General features: G+C 43.3%; 3 protein-coding genes across 3 annotated transcripts; all 3 read left to right on the top strand.

Annotated features, from left to right (window-relative positions):
• The first annotated feature begins 426 nt into the window (after nt 1–426).
• On the top strand, nt 427–5,118 carry LOC125241648. The gene is made up of 4 exons (XM_048150219.1): nt 427–600; nt 2,065–2,240; nt 3,075–3,253; nt 4,155–5,118. Exons 1-4 carry the CDS (start codon nt 486–488, stop codon nt 5,005–5,007), a joined length of 1,323 nt encoding a protein of 440 aa, XP_048006176.1. The 5' UTR covers nt 427–485; the 3' UTR covers nt 5,008–5,118.
• Nucleotides 5,119–6,199: 1,081 nt separating this feature from the next.
• LOC125241655 lies at nt 6,200–15,434 on the top strand. The gene is made up of 5 exons (XM_048150229.1): nt 6,200–6,593; nt 7,100–7,171; nt 14,105–14,280; nt 14,752–14,930; nt 15,212–15,434. Exons 1-5 carry the CDS (start codon nt 6,479–6,481, stop codon nt 15,432–15,434), a joined length of 765 nt encoding a protein of 254 aa, XP_048006186.1. The 5' UTR covers nt 6,200–6,478.
• Nucleotides 8,269–10,034, top strand: LOC125241657. The gene is made up of 2 exons (XM_048150232.1): nt 8,269–9,757; nt 9,998–10,034. The coding sequence occupies exon 1, from the start codon at nt 9,131–9,133 to the stop codon at nt 9,554–9,556; it is 426 nt and encodes a 141-aa protein (XP_048006189.1). The 5' UTR covers nt 8,269–9,130; the 3' UTR covers nt 9,557–9,757; nt 9,998–10,034.
• Nucleotides 15,435–18,889: the final 3,455 nt, after the last annotated feature.

Raw genomic sequence — 18,889 nt, forward strand, 5'->3', positions numbered from 1 at the left:
AAGACTCAATTTAACTCCTTGTGATAGTTGTAAAATAATAAGAATTCCATGGTTTTAGTAAAATACCTGTTGGCTAAAAAGGTGTAGATATGAACAATAATATCTAGGCAAATAAGCATGGTATTACTTAACTCAAACTACCGGTAATTTCAAAGATTTTTAAGCTATATAACACATCAAGTTCTCACGCTTTATACACATATTTAAAGTCACATACAGCTCGAACGCGATTAATTAACAAAGGTAAAATAATGTTAATTAATCTCGTTCGACCTGTGTGTGACTTTAAATTTGATTTTTAAGCTATTTTAAATAAGGTGGAATTAACCTGAGGCATGGACGAAAGTTCTTCAAACATCTATTTAAAAAAATCGTATGTGTCAATGAGCCATCAAAACCACCATGACGTTAAACGTCATCCCGACGTCCAACGACAAATTTCGGTAATTATAATTTTACTTGATCTGTATTATAAATATTTCGCCATGTTTTGCGCTGAAAAGAATTCATATCTCCAATTGGTGTGCGCTATGGAGCCGCGGGTTATCAATAAAGCCGTGGACAGAGCTATGGGGAAGAAGGTTCTAGACTTGCCTTGTGGTACGTTTCAGTTCACTTCACAAGCTCTTATTTAACTATTTATTTTAGCTGATATTTGTATTATTTGTATATAGGCAGCATGTTCGCCGTTTATTATTAGTCCCACAATATTATATTATTCAATTGAGCTATTTTAGAGGTATACACTCGTGTATACTTAGTTATTTGGGGATAATGGAGACAAAAGGTGGTCATAGGAGTTCTGTAGTTAGGCGGGGCCACACAGAGCGAGGGCACGTCACGAGGCAATGTCCTACATGCCTCGGGCGAGACAGCGTGACCTGTCTCGCTCGAGGCACATCTCATCTACGTCGACGTTTGCCGCGCGAATAACACACTCCGTGTGCTTATAGGGTCAACTGGGTGGGCTTATAAGAGTATTATTTTCAAAGTACAGTGACCAATTGTATCCAAAATGAAAATGGTGACATAGGTACATTTTTATTTTATTTTGTAACTAGATAGAAGGACAAAATTTTTGTTTATTACTTATTGTTTTAATTTATTTTATTTTCATAATCTGGCTATTTCAGCCAACGAGCTCGTAGGACCAATTCAATGCAGGTGTGCTAAGCACTTAGTTACAAAGGATCCACCATCCCGAGGTAAGTTTTTTTTTAATTACCAGCCGAATGGCATTTCTTCAACGCGAAACGAAAACGAAACGCCGCGAAAGGTAGTCTGGCTATGTCGTGCCAATACGCAAGAGCGATAGAGATAGATATGTACAAGCGTTTCGTTTCGTGAGCGTTTCGTGAGCGTTTGTGCCATTTGGCTACGCACCCTGTGCTTATTAGCTGTAAAAAAAGGGCCCCAGCTATCCCGGATAAAAAGAGAGACAGGGAACGGCGCCTGCCACGTGGTCGTGGTGGACAACCGTTGATAACGACCTGGAACGAGCAAACCCAAGAGCGACTGTGTTGGCGCCGTAAAACGAGGAGGGTCCACCCCAAATAAAGGGATAAGTCACGGTAGAAGAAGATGACCAGTTGCCTGTTAGGTATCGCTACTGCACCAAAACACATTTTGATTCACATTGAGAAGCTATTGCTAAGCCAACGAGATTGGACTGATATTTGCAGCTGGACGCCAAATTCAATTAAAACCTGACCAGAAATATATGACGCCATATTGCGGAATTTCATTAGAACTATTTTCTTCCTACTATACGGAACTGTCAACGCCTACATCAGAATAACAGCGCCCTCTTGACAATAGGCGTATACTAGTCAGGCTTTAGCCATTACATACTTGCTCTAGCTAGGTATATCTATAGTAATTCATTTCGTTTCTGAAGAAAACATAGACATATTATCCACACTTGCTTGCCATGGCTCGAGCGACACATGCGATAATTCGAGCAAAATTCTTCTCAAAGTTAAATAAAAAAAAGTTTGCGGAGTTTGAGGAGTTTGTTTTACACGATAATAAAGAATGTTCGTTTTAAGTTCAATATGTTTTCAGCCAAGTTCCACCCGCTCGGCTTAACATCAGCTCGGCCGTCGATATACGCTCCACATATCGACATAACACGCTCTCGACTGGGCTTCGGCCGAGTAGGCCTGAGACTGCTTAATAGAGACTTGCACTCGCCAGACTATCTCATACAGCTGCAGGCGATACATACTATGTTGGATCAGGTTAGAATATTTTCCTACTGATAGGTGGCACTAATATTAAAATTCCACCTATATGGCTCGACGTTGGCTCAACCGTCCAGATTCTGGGCCTATTGATTCAATGCATAAAATACAGACTATGAGACCTCACATAAACGCCTTAAATCAAAGTTACTCACGGTCGACTTCGCTTCGGCCAAGTAGCTAGGATTGAGACTTCACTTTACAAACTACGAAACACAAATAATATTGGATCGGACTTCCGGTACGGGCGCCATCTTAGCGGTATTGTGTCGTGAATAATTTCTCCTTCTTTTGCTCATTAATGTTGTTTAAAGTGTAATATCGATAGCTTATTATGCAGTAAACTAATGTTATAGTGAGAAGCTGATGAAGAATTAATCTCGAAACGCGTATTGCCCCTTTTTTGTCGTCAACGGCCGATAGTCCACGTGCCCTTGTAAAATCTAGCTATCAATTTACAAGTGCCAACTACCGTACACTGTCGTACTTACCGTACCAAAATCTTAAAACGATTGGCTTATATCACCTTGACACTGACAAAATAGTCCCACCAATGGGACTGAGGCCATTTAATTTTAAAAATCTAATCTAATCTAATATTGGATCAGGTGCAATTCTTGGCCATTTTTTGATCACTAACTGGTACTGCTGGGTTCCTACTGGTCTAATTACATACCCTTGCATTTTTCCATTTAGGAACTCGTTTACAAGGTGTTAAGAAGCACTATCAATCACAACACAATAATGCAAGTTAAAAACATTCGCTAGCTTAGCATAAATATGATAAGATACACCTGAAGCGACTAGCACTGAAACCATTAAAATTCGCAGGTGCAAATATCAGAGAACGCCATGTTCCTTATAAACCTGAACGTGGTCCATCGTCTGACCGAACTCCTCGACAGCCGGGACCCGGTGATACGAGAGAAGGTCTGCATAATACTAACACACTTGGCGGGGTACTACCAGGGCAGGCAGCGGATAAGTGCTTGCCCGAATCTGTATTTCAGGTAGTTATAAAGTTTTTACTTGGTTTTAATCAAATATAGGCTACTCGACCCTTTTTTAAAGTTTATCTTATATTATTAACCGAAATCCGCTGTCCAATTAACCGAAAAAAAAACACTATATTTTATTATGACTTACAAACCGCAAAAATATTTTTTCAGTACAGATGGTGTTTTTTTTACGCACTAGTGCGAGAAGTGGTTCAATATATGTCAGGTCAAAACTTCGGAGGCTCATCTGTACTGAAAAACGTCGTACGATACACGTGCGAAAAGGAAATTCGTAACTCGTGTCGATTTAAAACACTCCCTTCGGTCGTGTTTTAATTTATCGCCACTCGTTTCGAACTTCCTTTTTTACGCACTTGTATCGTAATGTACTATTAAATAATACTTTTACGTAATTAGGCAAAAACAACATCAGCCATGTCATCTATAGATTTTCTGTGAATGAAGTCATTCAGTGCGAAAACAACACTTTCTGACACTTTAAGTACAGGCATAAATGTCATTATGTCAGTGATTGATTTGACATGAATTCTATGACGTCACTACACGGCCGACAGCGTTTTCGGTAGCCAAAATTAAAAAAAAATTACTCACATTTTTTAATTAAAAATACGTAGTCATCTTACACATCTAATACCCGAAATCATTTAATATTGGTTTCTTATGTCAAATATTACAGAAGACAATAATTTATTGTGCCAAATTAGATATAAGTCTAGTAGCCTATTGCAAGTAAAATATTCTCTTTCCATATTTCGATTGACATAAAACCTCACATCTGCCTCACATATATTTATTTATTTAACAATAATATCTTATTCTTATTCTTATTATTCTTATTCTTATCTATCGTATGTTGTATGTTCTCGAATATAAGAGATTTTCATGTTTTCAGACTCATGTGGCTTTGTATCAGAGACAAGAAAGAAATAAGATTCGCCGCAGCATACACATTTAGAACGCTTTGCAGGGATCGCTGCGCATGCGAGGCAATATGCAAAGTTGACGATCTAATCGAGAACATGCTTAAAATCGTCCAAAACGAGTTTACAGGAATCGTCCTAATACATTTGAAGAGTATGAAGAATCTCTTTGAATACGACCCCATCGTGCCGCTGAAAGCGAACGCGTTCCAAGTAATGTTCGGTTTATTTAAAAATTCTGATCCTAGAATAGTTTCGGAGGCAATGGAGTGTATGTCACAGCTTTGTAAGCACGACGTCGGTAAAATTTTAGCTGACAAATATGATTTGACATTCTTTTTACGTCCATACATGAAGTGCGATAATTATGACGTAGTGATGAGCGCCGTCGGACTGCTGTGTTATACGACTTTGACGAAGCGATCGAAATGGCGCGCTAAAGAGGTTACGAGGGAGCTGACGGTTACTTTGATGCATTTGTGTCATGCGCCTTCGATGCCTTTGCTACAGTTGAGATCTATACAAGCCTTGATAAACCTTTGCGACTGTCCTGATATAAGGAAGCACGTGAGACAGTTGTGGAAACGTAAAGTTCAGCTGATCATGATAAGGACTCATGAAGAATGGGACGGGACTATGGAGACGACTAGTATGGGGTTGGAGACGGGACATAATTATAGGACCATGTGCATCGAGCTCACGGAGACCATTAAGAATGATTACGGAGATAACGCGGAGGTGGTGAACGTGCATAGTTACTTGAGGCGGTTGCAGGAGAAGAAGAACCAGCTGTTGAAGATTATCGATAGCACACCATACTCTTAGAAAGGTTTTTTTAATATTGTATGAGTTTGCGATTTGTAAAAAGTTACTTTCAAAGTATTATATTTAATTTTGTTGCCATAAATTACGTGTGGTAAAAATATACGTATCTGAAATAAAGAAAGTTTTTATTTAAATTAATACATTATCACAAGATAAACATCTACCACAATCATAATGCACAATACGTCAAATAAAATCAGTTTAAAATTTTATTGTTGTCGACACTGTTCGTATCAAATCATATCAGAAATCCTATTGTTTTTGATTCAATGCTCTTTGACTCTGACATCGCCTGTGTCAATGTCAACCATAAAGCTATCCATAAAATAATAGAATTTCCTTAGTCTAATGACCGCTGTACACACATGGCCAACAGTTCCACCAACCCCCTTGGCCATGTGTGTAGAGGGCTACTTGGCCGTAAGTTAGCAGTTGGCGCTTGCGCTTGCCGGCCAACCGATTCGTGTCGGTTTTTTGTCCACACATCAAAGGATCTTGGCGCCAATGGCCAACTGCGTTTACACGTTGGCGCTTCATTCAGTTGCTCGTCAGCCGTCAGAGAGGACAGTAGTGAAATATTTACGAAAATAATAAGTTTATCTATGCCAATAATAGTGTAGATTTTAGGAAATAAAATAACCTTGCAAATGTTTAATGTATTTCCTAAAAAAGATAAATGTTCTTATCAGAATATTCAAAAAATTGTTAATATTTCAAATAATTTAATTTTACTACGGGGTTATTATTTTTTAATCAATTTTTTCTGACAACGTCTATGACCTAGAATTTTCTAGACTTTTCCATTCCACGTCCATCTTTCATGAAGAGCCAATGCCAAGTGATTGGTTCGCCAATGTGTAAACAGCGGCTCTTATCTTGGCCAAGGGGTTTCACAAAGGGCTGGTGGAACCGTTGGCCATGCGTGTACAGGGGCCATATGAGCTATCCTGTCATGATCCTATCACATAAAGAAATCATAAAGCAAAGGTTCTGTTGAGGTACTACGTCAAATCTTTATAATAGTTGCATCAAAACTTTTTGGTTATTGCTAAATATACACGTTACAATAAGTACATCTTTTTGCACTACATCTGTACGTTTTTGTAGGTATTAGTTTATACACATCATTTTATGGGCATGTCTAACATTAATGCTAACGGCGCCCGTTGGAACTAAGTTGACTCCATACACTAGGAATAGCCGACAAAATGAGGGAAGCGCCAGTCGCGCAATATGCGAATTAAAAAAAGCGCTGAAAAAGAAAAGGAAATAAAATACTGTATTGAAAAAATGAGAAGACCATTTCTTTCAACAACGGACCTAGGATTTCACGTCTATTTACCCTTAAATTAAAACAAAAACTCTGACTACCTTTACCACCATGACGTTATACGTCAACCCGACGCTCAAAAGAATGTCAAAAGCATTTTCGATATAGTTTTACTAGGGTTTTTTTTATAAATATTTAGCCATGTTTTGCGCTGAGAAGAATTCGTACCTGCAGCTCGTCTGTGCTATGGATCCGCGGGTTATCAATAAAGTCGTGGACAGAGCTATGGGGAAGAAGGTTATAGACTCGCCTTGTGGTACGTTTCCGCTCACAAGCTCTTATTTAACTCATGAAATTTGTATGTTGGCTGCATGTTTGCCGTTCCTAATTAGTCCATATTATAATATTCAACTGAGCGGACTTTTTATATACTCATTTTCTACCTTAATTGGGTTGGGGATAATGGAGACAGGTGGTCCTAGTTCTGCTATGAGGCGGCCCCACACAGAGCGAGGCACTTCGCGAGACTATGTCCTAGCACACCTAGCGCGGCAAATGGATAATGTAGACATGCCTCGGGCGAGAAAGCGCGAGTTGTCGTCGGTCAAGAGATCTGCCTCGGCCGAGGCACTTCTACTTCAACGTTGCCTCGTGAATACTTTTTCTCGCTATGTGTTCTTGTGGACCATTGTGTGGGCTTATCAGGATTGTATCTCTGTATTATATTATTAGGAATAAACGATTCTGTGATCTGATAGTAGGACATAATTTTTGTTTATTTCTTATTGTTTTTATTTTGTTTTCATAATTTGGCTATTTCAGCCAACGAGCTGATAGGACCAATGCAGTGCATGTGTGCTAAGCACTTAGCTTCAAAGGATCCTCCACCCAGTGGTAAGTTCTTTAACTACACGTTTCTGTGCACCATAACAAACTTTTGCAGGCTGAGACACTTAGGGAAACTAATGCTATTTTAGGGGCGGAGGCGGGTCCATGTGCAAGTGATAATTTGCGACCGGTCGCTTCTTGCGGTGGGTCTGTCTCTATGTCAGCTACCTGTCCGGTAGCTGGCATGGTGGATGGTCTCGGGAGTAGCACAGGTTGCAGAGATCCCCGAGGCAAAACTGGTTGTGCTCCTTCCCGAGGTTACTGCCTGTTAACTGCCTGGTTCTACCGTAGAAACAGGTAAGAACGGAAACAACCAGTTGAACCATCGTAGGGCGAGTTTTGCAAGGGAGCGGACACAAGGACCGGAAGTAGGTGTTGTCATCCGGATGACTGCATCTCCAACTGGGCCAAGTGAGTGAACCATTGTAAAACACCCTTAGTGTAATCCCAACCTATCCATATCCCTCAGATGGGTCGCAATGTTTGCCAGCATGGCGACATCGCTATAGGCTTGACTTCTTCATGAGGACGAGTCTGTAGGGGTGGGGTGATGATGGCAAACAACGATCCATATCCCGTATAATCAGCCGTAGGCGATGACGTGGCATGTCGCAGCGGGCTTCCCATCCACAAAGAAGGATGGGAGGCGGTAGAATGCCACCCGCGTGTTTGTGCCGTGCGCGGGGACCCGTACGGGTGGAGAAGGAGATCCTGGGAGTCTAGGCGAAGCAGGGGTCTGCGGTCGTTATCCCTGTTAGGCGAAGCTCCTTTGGCTCCATATTCATCTCACACGGGCGGTCTTAGTCTAGCCAGCTAGGATCAATCGGCTGCCGTGTCCAGTCAGATGGCCACAAGGTTAGTTCTCTGGGGTGTAGGGGTCTGTAATCGGCGGAGCACGATTCACTGCGTCGGCTGAGGAGCTGACCAGGGTTTTGGCACCGTGCGGATTCACAGACAACGCATCCTGGATTACTATAGCAGACTTGGTAGCCCTAATGCTTCAATGCATTCCAAATGTGTGGCTCCGTGGTGGGTGGGGAGCCAGTTTGCTGAAATTTTTCAATGTGTGTATGGATACTAATGTACCTATAACGACGGGGGAGGGGACGCCGTACCCGTACGGGATGAGGCGAAGGCGCATAGCGCAAAGGTTGCTGCACCAGCGAATAGTGGGGCTGTCTGTGACAGATCCACGAGCGTTGGCAGCGGCAACACGTGGACGTCCGCAAGGACGGGGGCGAAGCGTAGGGGCCACGGCGGAGCTGGCCATCCCAACAGCACCAACCCGTCTCTTCCCTTAGGGTTGAAGAGTGGGGGCGCAAAGCAAGCACCCCTCGGGGAGCCGACTAGCGCTGGTGCTGGGGGGATTGGCCGCGGAGCAACGGCCAACTGCGGGAGGGACGCACCGCTTCCAAATTCTGGTGGGGCGGCTCCGGGCGCCATAGACGACGCTACTGCACCCCAGGGTGCGGATGCGCAGTCGGGTGGAGGAGTAGCCCCAACCAGGAGGCAGAAGAGGCGTGCGAAGGCGCGGGAGAATAGGGACGCGCAAGTGGGGGCCGGACCCTCCACTAGTGGGGCGGGGAGGCAGCCTAACAAGAGGTCACTGGGGGCCAGTGGCGACTCTTCTCTGCTCGCTGGCGACCACAAGCGAACGAGGGTGGGGGGGACGTTTGCTGAGGTAGCGGCGAGCGAGAAGATGGCTATCGTCCCAGTGGCCTTTCCTGGGGAAAAGGTGATGTTGGAGCATAGGTCGGCCATAGTGAGCGTCCTGCTCGTAGCTTTGGACGAGGCGGCCGATCCTATGCCCGACATCACACTAGGTGCTGTCACGGGGGTGCGCTTCACATCACCTGCGGAGGAAGCGACGCAGTGGGATGGCTCCGCTCGGTGATCGGAAGAGGAGAGATCGGCGGGCGGCGCCTGAAAGTCGTGGCTGCTAAAGATCTGCCGAAGCCGGTCAAGATGGCCTGGCGTACGGCGATCGATGGCAGCCAGGACGTGTCGCTGGCTCTGCGGGTGATGCAGAGGCGCAACCCTAAACTCCGCACCGACGAGTGGAAGGTGGTCGACACCGTGATGTCGGAGCTGAACACCAGGCGCATCGTTCTGATGGACCAGGTGTCAGCTGACGTCATCAGGGAGGCCGGCTACGTTCTTCACTCGGGGCTCGACACCAGCCACTTCAAGCTCCTGGAGACGGGGAAGGAGCGTGAGCATGAAGAGGCTGGGGTGGAGCCCGGCGCGGACGGGGGGAGGGGGACTCGGTGGCCGATGAGGCTGCGGGCGCCGCGGGGGCGGCGACGGGGGAGGCCCCGGAGCGGGACGCGCCGCCTGGCGCTCCTGCGGAGGTGGCTCGGGACCGGTCAGAGGCGGGGGAAGTGGTGCTAGTCGGGGAGAGTTTCGCCGGGCTGCGCTGGACCCGAGAGTCGTCACCGATCCTATCGGTGGCGGGCTCGGAGGACCTGCGCGGTCTGGAGGAACTCTACCTGGAGGGCACCACTTCGCCCATGTCCTGCGACAACACGGTCCAGGAGGCGGCCGCTGATCTCAGCACCGCCAAACACTAACCGCCGTAATGGAGGGGCTAAGGTGTGTACAAATAAACTTACAACACAATAAGGCCGCCACTGCCCTTCTGGCTAGGCAGCTAAAAAGCGACAAGTTCGACATTGCTCTTATTCAAGAACCATATATTTACAAGGGAGAGATAAGAGGCTTAAATGGTACTGGCGGGACGATACTGTATATCTGCCCCGAGAGTAATATGAGGACATGTATTTATGTTAAAACCGGCATTGATGCTATGCTTCTAAATGCTTTCTGTTCCAGGGATCTGACCACGGTCAAGATCCTGAATAAAGGGGGGTAAGGCACTAGTCATCTCATCAGCCTACCTTCCCTACGAGGCGGCGGATCCCATCACCACACAACTGCGGGATCTTGCTGACTACGGCAGCCGGGCGAACACTGACCTGATCATCGGCTGCGATGCGAACGCACACCACGTCATCTGGGGAAGCTCGGATGTCAACAGAAGAGGAGAGAAGGTACTGGAATTCCTGGTAAGCTCTTCACTACAACTCTTAAATAAAGGCAATGAGCCGACATTCGTCAATGCTAGGCGAGGTGAGGTCATTGATATAACGCTAGCGTCCAACAACGCAAGTAATAAAGTTAGTTCATGGCATGTCTCTGGGGAGATTTCTTTATCGGACCATAGATATATATGCTTTAGGTATACCACTAAAATCAAAGTAGAAGTTATACTAAAACGGAATCCCAGGAATACCAACTGGTTATCGTTCAAGGATGACCTTAAGGCGGACCTGGGAAACCCCAATGGTAAGCTAAACTCTATTATTGACATAGAACTTGAAGCTGACAAAATAGGGCAAGCCGTCCATACGGCTTGGACAAATAACTGCCCGGAAAAGAAAATCCTGGCGAAGAAGGTACCCTGGTGGAATCCGGAGATAGCAAAACTCAGGAAAGAAACTAGGGCTGTCTTCAACGATGCCAAAAGAAGTAATGATTTTGAGCTCTACGCGCGAAAACTCACAGAGTATAGCAAGGCAGTGAGGAAAGCGAAAAGGAAAGCGTGGAAAAACCACTGCGATCAAATCGGTTCCATTCCGGAAGGCATGAGACTCACGAAGGCACTAGCCACAACGAAGTCAGTCCCACTCACCTCTATTAGAAGGAGTGATGGTGGAATGACTGAAACGGGGCTAGAGACCCTCAAGGTGATGTGTGCCACACATTTTCCAGGCTCGATAATAAATCAGAGTGTACCAGACGATGAACCAATTAGTGTTACGGAACAGTGCACTCGCACGACCAGGCATAATTGGGACACGTCGAAAAAGGTAGTAGACCACAACAAAATACAATGGGCATTATCGACATTTCAGCCATATAAAGCCCCGGGGCCAGATGGAATCTACCCCATACTACTACGAGAAGGCGCTAACGTACTTATACCCCACTTGAGTAGACTGTACAAAGCGTGTATTGCCTTCGGACATGTACCACGTGCATGGAGGTTAGTAAAGGTAACATACTTGCCCAAACCAGGCAAAGAGGATTACACAGAAGCCAAATCATATAGGCCCATAAGTCTATCATCATTTCTCCTTAAAACTTTGGAGAAACTGGTGGACAGACACATCAGGGATGGTCCGCTCAAGAGACATCCACTACACCGCTTGCAATGTGCATACCAGCCGGGCAAGTCCACGGAGACAGCACTACACCTGGTGACAACTAGAGCGGAGCAGGCCATAGAAAACAAAGAACTATGTCTTGCTGCATTTCTGGATGTCGAAGGTGCCTTTGATCGCACCACATATGGTGCAATCAATAATGCTGCACTCAAACATGGCATAGAACCTACCATCTGCCGCTGGATAGGTAATATGTTGAACAGCCGGCTAATTAAGTCCTCCCTCATGGGGGAAGAATTACTAGCCACAGCAACAAAAGGTTGTCCACAAGGTGGGGTTCTCTCTCCGACTCTATGGAGCCTGGTAGTGAACTCACTTTTGGAAGAACTAAATAAGGGCCCAGTATATACAGTGGGTTATGCAGATGATTTAGTGATACTCATAAACGGGAAATTCCCGGGAACGGTGTCAGAAATCATGAATACAGCACTGAGGCAAGTGGAGAGGTGGTGTAACCACCAACAACTCTCCATCAATCCAGGCAAAACAGTGGTAGTACCGTTTACCAGGAAAAGGGCCCTTACTGGCATGGAGCAACTAAGGCTCTATGGAAGGGTACTTGAACTTTCCAATGAAGTGAAATATCTAGGGGTAACACTAGACAAAGAACTGAACTGGAAAAGACACGTCGAACTGACCACAGCCAAGGCACTTAGAGTGTTTGGAATGTGTAGGTCAGCTTACGGCAAAACATGGGGTTTAAACCCAAAGGTACTAAGGTGGATCTACACCATGATGGTGAGACCTATAATCCTGTACGGAAGCCTGGCCTGGTGGCCAAGGACATTACTGAGCACATGCAAGGATGTCCTCATGAAGGTACAAAGGACAGCATGCATGGCTATAACGGGTGCGTTCAGAACGACGCCAACAGCAGCATTGGAGGTACTATTGGATCTCCCGCCGCTACATCTAGTGATACAGTCTGAGGCACTGAAATCGCTACACCGGTTGGCTTTAACAGGCCTCTGGAGCGATAGCATGCCGAAGACTAAACACACAAGCATGGAATACAACAATTCTATGGGAAGGCTGATGAGTATGGGCTGCGACAAAATGCAACCGAAATTCATCTTCCACAAAAACTTCAAAACCAAAGTCCATACTAGAGCCGAATGGAAGGAGGGTCTGGAGACACCCACCCCTGATGACAACACCATCATCTGGTATACAGACGGGTCCAAGATGGCATCTGGTACGGGCGCAGGCATTTATGCAAATGACTACAGTGGTAGTATCAGCATGGGCAATTATGCCACGGTCTTCCAAGCCGAGACATATGCAATAATTGCCTGTGTACATGAGAATATAGTTAGACAAATCCAAGGTAAGACTATCTATATACTCAGCGACAGTCAAGCGGCACTCAAAGCCTTCACATCGCCCAGAGTTACCTCTAGACTGGTATTAAACGGCATCCAAGCTCTTAACAAGCTTGGAAGGCAAAACAAGGTGCAACTGGTATGGATACCGGGGCACGAAGGCTTCATTGGCAATGAAAACGCTGATGAACTTGCCAAGGCCGGATCTGAAGACAACTTCATAGGTCCGGAACCTTATGGGGGCCTTTCACAAGGAACCATCAGAATGGCTATGAAAGACCAAACAAAGGCTAGTCACCAAAAAGAGTGGGATGCCCTGGTTGGTCTGAAGCATTCAAAGCTCTTTATGCAGAGGGTAGACTCTGGATGGAGCAAAAAGCTAGGGAAGCTAGGCAAAAGACAACTCCAAATTATAACGGGGGTGTTCACAGGCCATTACGGGGTCAAAGGAATTTTGGCCAAGATGGGACACGCCGACAACACTGATTGTCGCATGTGTGGCGAAGAGGAAGAGACCGTCAGACATTTAATGTGTGAATGTCACGCCCTCGCCAGACAAAGAATGAAGAACTTTGGAGCAGGCTACCTGGCACCGAAGGACTTCAGAGAGCTACCCATGAGCCTCATCATCCGATACGTGGAGATGGTCGAGAAGCTCCTGAATAGCTGAAGGATCTTAGGATCGTAGGGGGTAATTGCACAAAAGATCCCGATGGGTCGAAGTGTATCCGTAAGGGCCCCCGCAGATTTAAGATAAGATAATGCTATTTTGTAGTTGGAAGTCCAAAAAACCTACGGTGATTTCCCGTTCGTTTTATGTAAGTATGTTTTTTAATACCACGTCGGTGGCAAACAGGCATACGCTCCGCCGGATGGAAAGCGGTCACCACAAGCTATGGACGCCTGCCACTCAAGGGGTGTCACATGCGCGTTGCCGACCCATTAGAAACTTTTACACACCTTGTTTGAAGAACCCCATACTGTAGTTCATCGGAAATACCTATGTACGGCGGTGGCAAGGCCTTTTGTTTCCTGAAGAAAACATAACGTGACTCAAGAGTCGAGTGATATATCTCACGTGGTAGTCCTCTCGAAGCGACGTAAAATAGTCTGGTTCCATTTCTCAAAAAAATCGATGCGACTGGCAAATCATATTACTTTTTAGCAACCGGGTTTTTTCACCTAATTTAGGGTCGTAGAATCCGAATTTGCCGGTTGCCCTCGCGAAATCTTGACCGGAAGTGAGATATCCAAGATGGCGGCCAATATGACCCTAATATATAGCGACCTTAGTGAGTTCCTTTATATGGAGACCCATGCTCTTTTTAGATATGAAACAAAATGTTAATTACATGATAAAAAGTATGTTCTCTATTTAAATATGTTTTCAGCCAAGTTCCACCCACTCGGGCTGGGGCCAGCTCAGCCCTCGACATACGCGCCTCATATCGACATAACACGCTCTCGACTCGGTTTCGGTCGAGTAGGCCTGAGACTGCTTAATAGAGACTTGCAGTCGCCAGACTATCTCATACAGCTGCAGGCGATACATACTGTGTTGGATCAGGTTATATTCTTATTCTACTCATAGGTAAAATACAGACTGAAGTCAGAAAAACTTCTCATATAACATTAAATATGGTGTAATAAAATTAACCCACTTAACCCTACCAAACCCTTTAGCACAACTTGCCTTGTCGCGCGCGAGTCTATACAGCAAGCGCGACTTTAAGTATGGACTCGCGCGCGACTAGGTAAGTTGTGCTAGAGGGTCAGGTGTTATAGCACCGATTCTTTTTTTTTTTGCTTTTTCTAGTCGGTAAGTGACAATATACCAAAATATCCCGAAAAACCCGGGGGTAAGAATTTTTGCATTTAGGGTTATCTGGGTTAAACACAAAATAAAATGAGCACTATTAATAAAATCAACCCAATTCGCTTATTTATTACACTTATTTATTTTCGCATTGCGAGAACAGTATAAACAGTTTAACACTATAAGATACACGAAAAGCACTGATATCATTAAAATTCGCAGGTGCAATTATCAGAGAGCGCTGTGTACCTCATAAACCTGAACGTGGTCCACCGTCTGACCGAACTCCTCGACAGCCGGGACCCGGTGATCCGGGAGAAGGTCTGCATAATACTAACACACTTGGCGGGATACTACCAGGGCAGGCAGCGGATAAGTGCTTGCCCGAATCTGTATTTCAGGTATTTCTCGTGTTGTGATTGAGTAAACGATAGAAAACTTTTCTAAGAATTTATCTGGTTAGGGCACATCGTGATTACTCTTGATATCCGATTGAATTGAAATATAGCATATTCATATAGTGGCTGTGTAAAGTTGTTTTACACCATTCATATGGTGTGTTTGCCTCGCGAGGCATATCTACACAGACTATAAGCCCCTTCGCGCGGTAGTTTCTTCACAAGGCAAGTTTATTTTTCTTACCTATGTTCTTCTGGAATATAAGAAATTTTCTTGTTTTCAGACTCATGTGGCTTTGTATGAGAGACAAGAAAGAAATAAGATACGCAGCAGCTTACACATTTAGGACGCTCTGCAGAGATCGCTGCGCATGCGAAGAAATATGCAAAGTTGATGATCTAATCGAGAACATGCTTAAAATCATCAAAAACGAGTATACAGGAATCGTCCTAATACATTTAAAGAGTATGAAAATCTCTTTGAATACGACCCCGTCGTGCCGCTGAAAGCAAACGCATTCCAAGTAATGTTCGGTTTATTTACAAATTCTGATTCTAGAATAGTTTCGGAGTCAATGGAGTGTATGTCTCAGCTTTGTAAGCACGACGTCGGTAAACTTTTAGCAGACAAATATGATTTGACTTTCTTTTTACGTCCATACATGACGTGCAAGAATTATTTAGTAGTGATGAGCGCCGTTGGACTGCTGTGTTATACAACTTTGACAAAGCGTTCAAAATGGCGCGCGAAAGAGGTTACGAAGGAGTTTGCGATTAATTTGATGCATTTGTGTCATGCGCCTTCGTTACCTTTACTACAGTTGAGAGCTATGCAAGTCTTGATAAATCTTTGCGACTGTCCTGATATAAGGAAGTGCGTTAGATACTTGTGGAAACGTAAAGTTCAGTCGATCAAGATAAGGACTCATGAAGAGTGGGACGGGACTATGGAGACGACTAGTATGGGGTTGGAGATGGGTCATAATTATAGGACTATGTGTATGGAGGGCATAGAGACTATTAAGAATGATTACGGAGATAACGCGGAAGTGGTCAACGTGCATAGTTATTTGAGGCGGCTGCAGGAGAAGAAGGACCAGCTTTTGAAGGCTATCGATTTTACGCCGCAGTCTTAGAACTTTATAAAAGGTTTTTTGGATTATGTTTAATTTGTAGAATTTATTTTTATATTTTATTTCATAATTTTGTCCCTATGTAATAAATATATACCTAACATTAATAATCTATTGTTTAAATTAGTAACTTAGTTGTGCGCAATATTAGATGTAAGATGAAATGATTTAAAGTGTCCTGCCAGGTTAGGGTCGGTATAGCTCTTAATTTGACGTTTTAAGCTAACCTATTTACTGTTATATGCCTTCATGAAAATAAAGTATATATCTTTATCTTTATTCGGTATTAATACGCAGATGCGCAGTTGCGCACCCTCTTAATTATTTAGCATTAAATTAAAGTTTATTTTAAAAAGTTAAATCTCCTGACTATACGGTTCTATCCGAAATAAGTCTGTGTGGAAAAAGAAGTCGCAGAATGTATAGGGCTCCACACATTCCATGACACTTCCCGAACACTCTATATTTAAAACTGAAAACAATAGAATTAGACAAATCGTAAGCACATTTATTTGGAACCCAATAACGTAAACATACAATTAAAAACTACTTGAGCTACACATTTGGTATATTACTATCCGGTTCAGTACCATGTAAGTCCAGTACAAACATAACCCTTAAGTTCTGGGCGCCAAAAACTGTACCCAGATACTGCCTTTCTTCGTACATAATAAAGCCCGCCTACACAGAGCGAGCAGAGGTAATTTGCCTCGCGAGGCAATTTCCTGACGAGGCAAATTGCCAATGTAGTTAAAGCGTGTTGCCTCGGCTAAGGCAGGATTCACTGGCCGTATGCCTCGCGAAGACATTGCCTGGCAAGGCAACTTGTGTGTGGCCTACTGTTAAAGTTTTCTAATTTCAGTAGCACAATAAGGTTAAAGTTTATGCGTAAAAAGACATTATGTGGACCTAATATTTTCACATAAGGTACATATTGAAGTTAAGGGCTGGTTGCACTTAACCGCCTATAGATTGTCCATTTAAACATTTTCTTGTAAGAAATATTTTTTGCAACTAGTCCCTAATCTTCTTGCGTGAAGGTGGTCCAGGGAATCAACGCACCGAAAGGAAATTTTGTGCCATTTGGCGAACTTATAGCTATTTCAGTCGTCAGCAAATAACTCATCGTTTGGTCAGGTAGCTAAGACAAAAGTGTAATTCCATACAGTCCGACTAACGGTGGTATTTCTGTATAATTGCTAGTGCATGCTAGTTCAGTCAATGTCAGTACATCTTGTACTGAGACTGACTGAAATAGCATGACACGTTCGTACATTTCCGCAACAATACCAAGGCAAATCTTTTCGCACTACATCTGTACATTCTATAACTCGATTTTTTTATAAAGACTTTCTAGGAAAATTGTTTTGAACGTATTTTTTTTGAGAAAAATACGGAAAACTACGGAACCCTACACTGAGCGTGGCCCGACAGGCGCGACTCTCGATACGTGGGTGCGTGAAAAATCAGTGTCATGAAGTCATACTTTTGTCTCTGCGACCATACATTTGGCGGCCTAGCCGAATGACAAATAAAACTATATACTGTTCAATTACAATATTCAATATACTGTTCAATTACTTATATCGGAGATATAAAAATACAGAGATAACTTTTAAAAAACCCATGGAACTATTTCCAGATTGTTCTAAAAATAAAACCTCTAAACAAACATTGGTATTGGTACCCTATATCAAAGACCTATATAACTCCATCTAGACGGATAAAGTCTAAGAAAAAAACGTACCTCAGTACCATATAGATAAAGCAGTGGTGACCTAGATGGCGTTACACCTTTGGGGTAGGCTCAGCTAGATGGCGCTAATATTAAAATTTGACATTTTAAAACATATCAAGCTCAGAATATGGGCCAAATTGTCAAAACTGAGGTTCAAAAGTTTTAAGCCTGTGTGGAGAGATGGCAGTCTATGCACTGTGATTACACATTTTGCTTTGACAGTAACGCTCTTTAATACTCGATCCTCTTTGCCTATATTCAAATTATGTATGTAGGTTACATAAAACTATATATAAAAACTATTTGGGAATAATCAAATATCTGTTTTTGAAAACATTATTGGGGTAACATGGAACATTAAAAAGGGGTAATTTCGAAAAAGGTTGCTACCGTAAGACATCTGATTGCTTTATCAATAAAAGATTACAAATAAAATAATACAAAACCAATAAAATTAGGTGTACAAATATGCTATCAATTTATGAAATAAAAAAAAAACACGGTTACCCATTATGTTCTGTCATTATTTTTCTATTTTACATTGTGTCATCTACAGCGTATTAAAAATATTATTTTCCAAGCAAAGAACATTGGAAGTTAAAATTGTGCAAATATATATAAGCGGTCATAATGTATGTTTTTCTAGCAAGAATATACAAGAATATTCATATTCAACATATTGAGTATAATATTTTAATCACTACATAGTATAAAACAAAGTCGCTTTCTCTGTCCCTATGTCCTTATGTCCCTATGTCCCTTTGTATGCTTAAATCTTTGAAACTACGCAAGGGATTTTGATGCGGTTTTTTTTAATAGATAGAGTGATTCAAGAGGAAGGTTTATATGTATAATAACATCCATTAAATAGTGGAGAAGTACTGTTATTTTTGAGGTTTCTAATGTGATGTCGTAAATAATTACATGCGGGTAGATTATATTTATTTGTCTACCCCGAACATTTATATAAATTAATATCGGGTAGTTTTGTGTTGTTTACATCTCCGGTGACATTTTGCTGGGACGTCAGTCTTCCGCGACCACGGCCAGTGCAACCTGGCCGAAACGTTGGGAAAAAAGGTAAAAGTGTT

Source organism: Leguminivora glycinivorella, chromosome Z (genome assembly GCF_023078275.1).
Source record: "Leguminivora glycinivorella isolate SPB_JAAS2020 chromosome Z, LegGlyc_1.1, whole genome shotgun sequence".
NCBI lineage: Eukaryota > Metazoa > Arthropoda > Insecta > Lepidoptera > Tortricidae > Leguminivora > Leguminivora glycinivorella.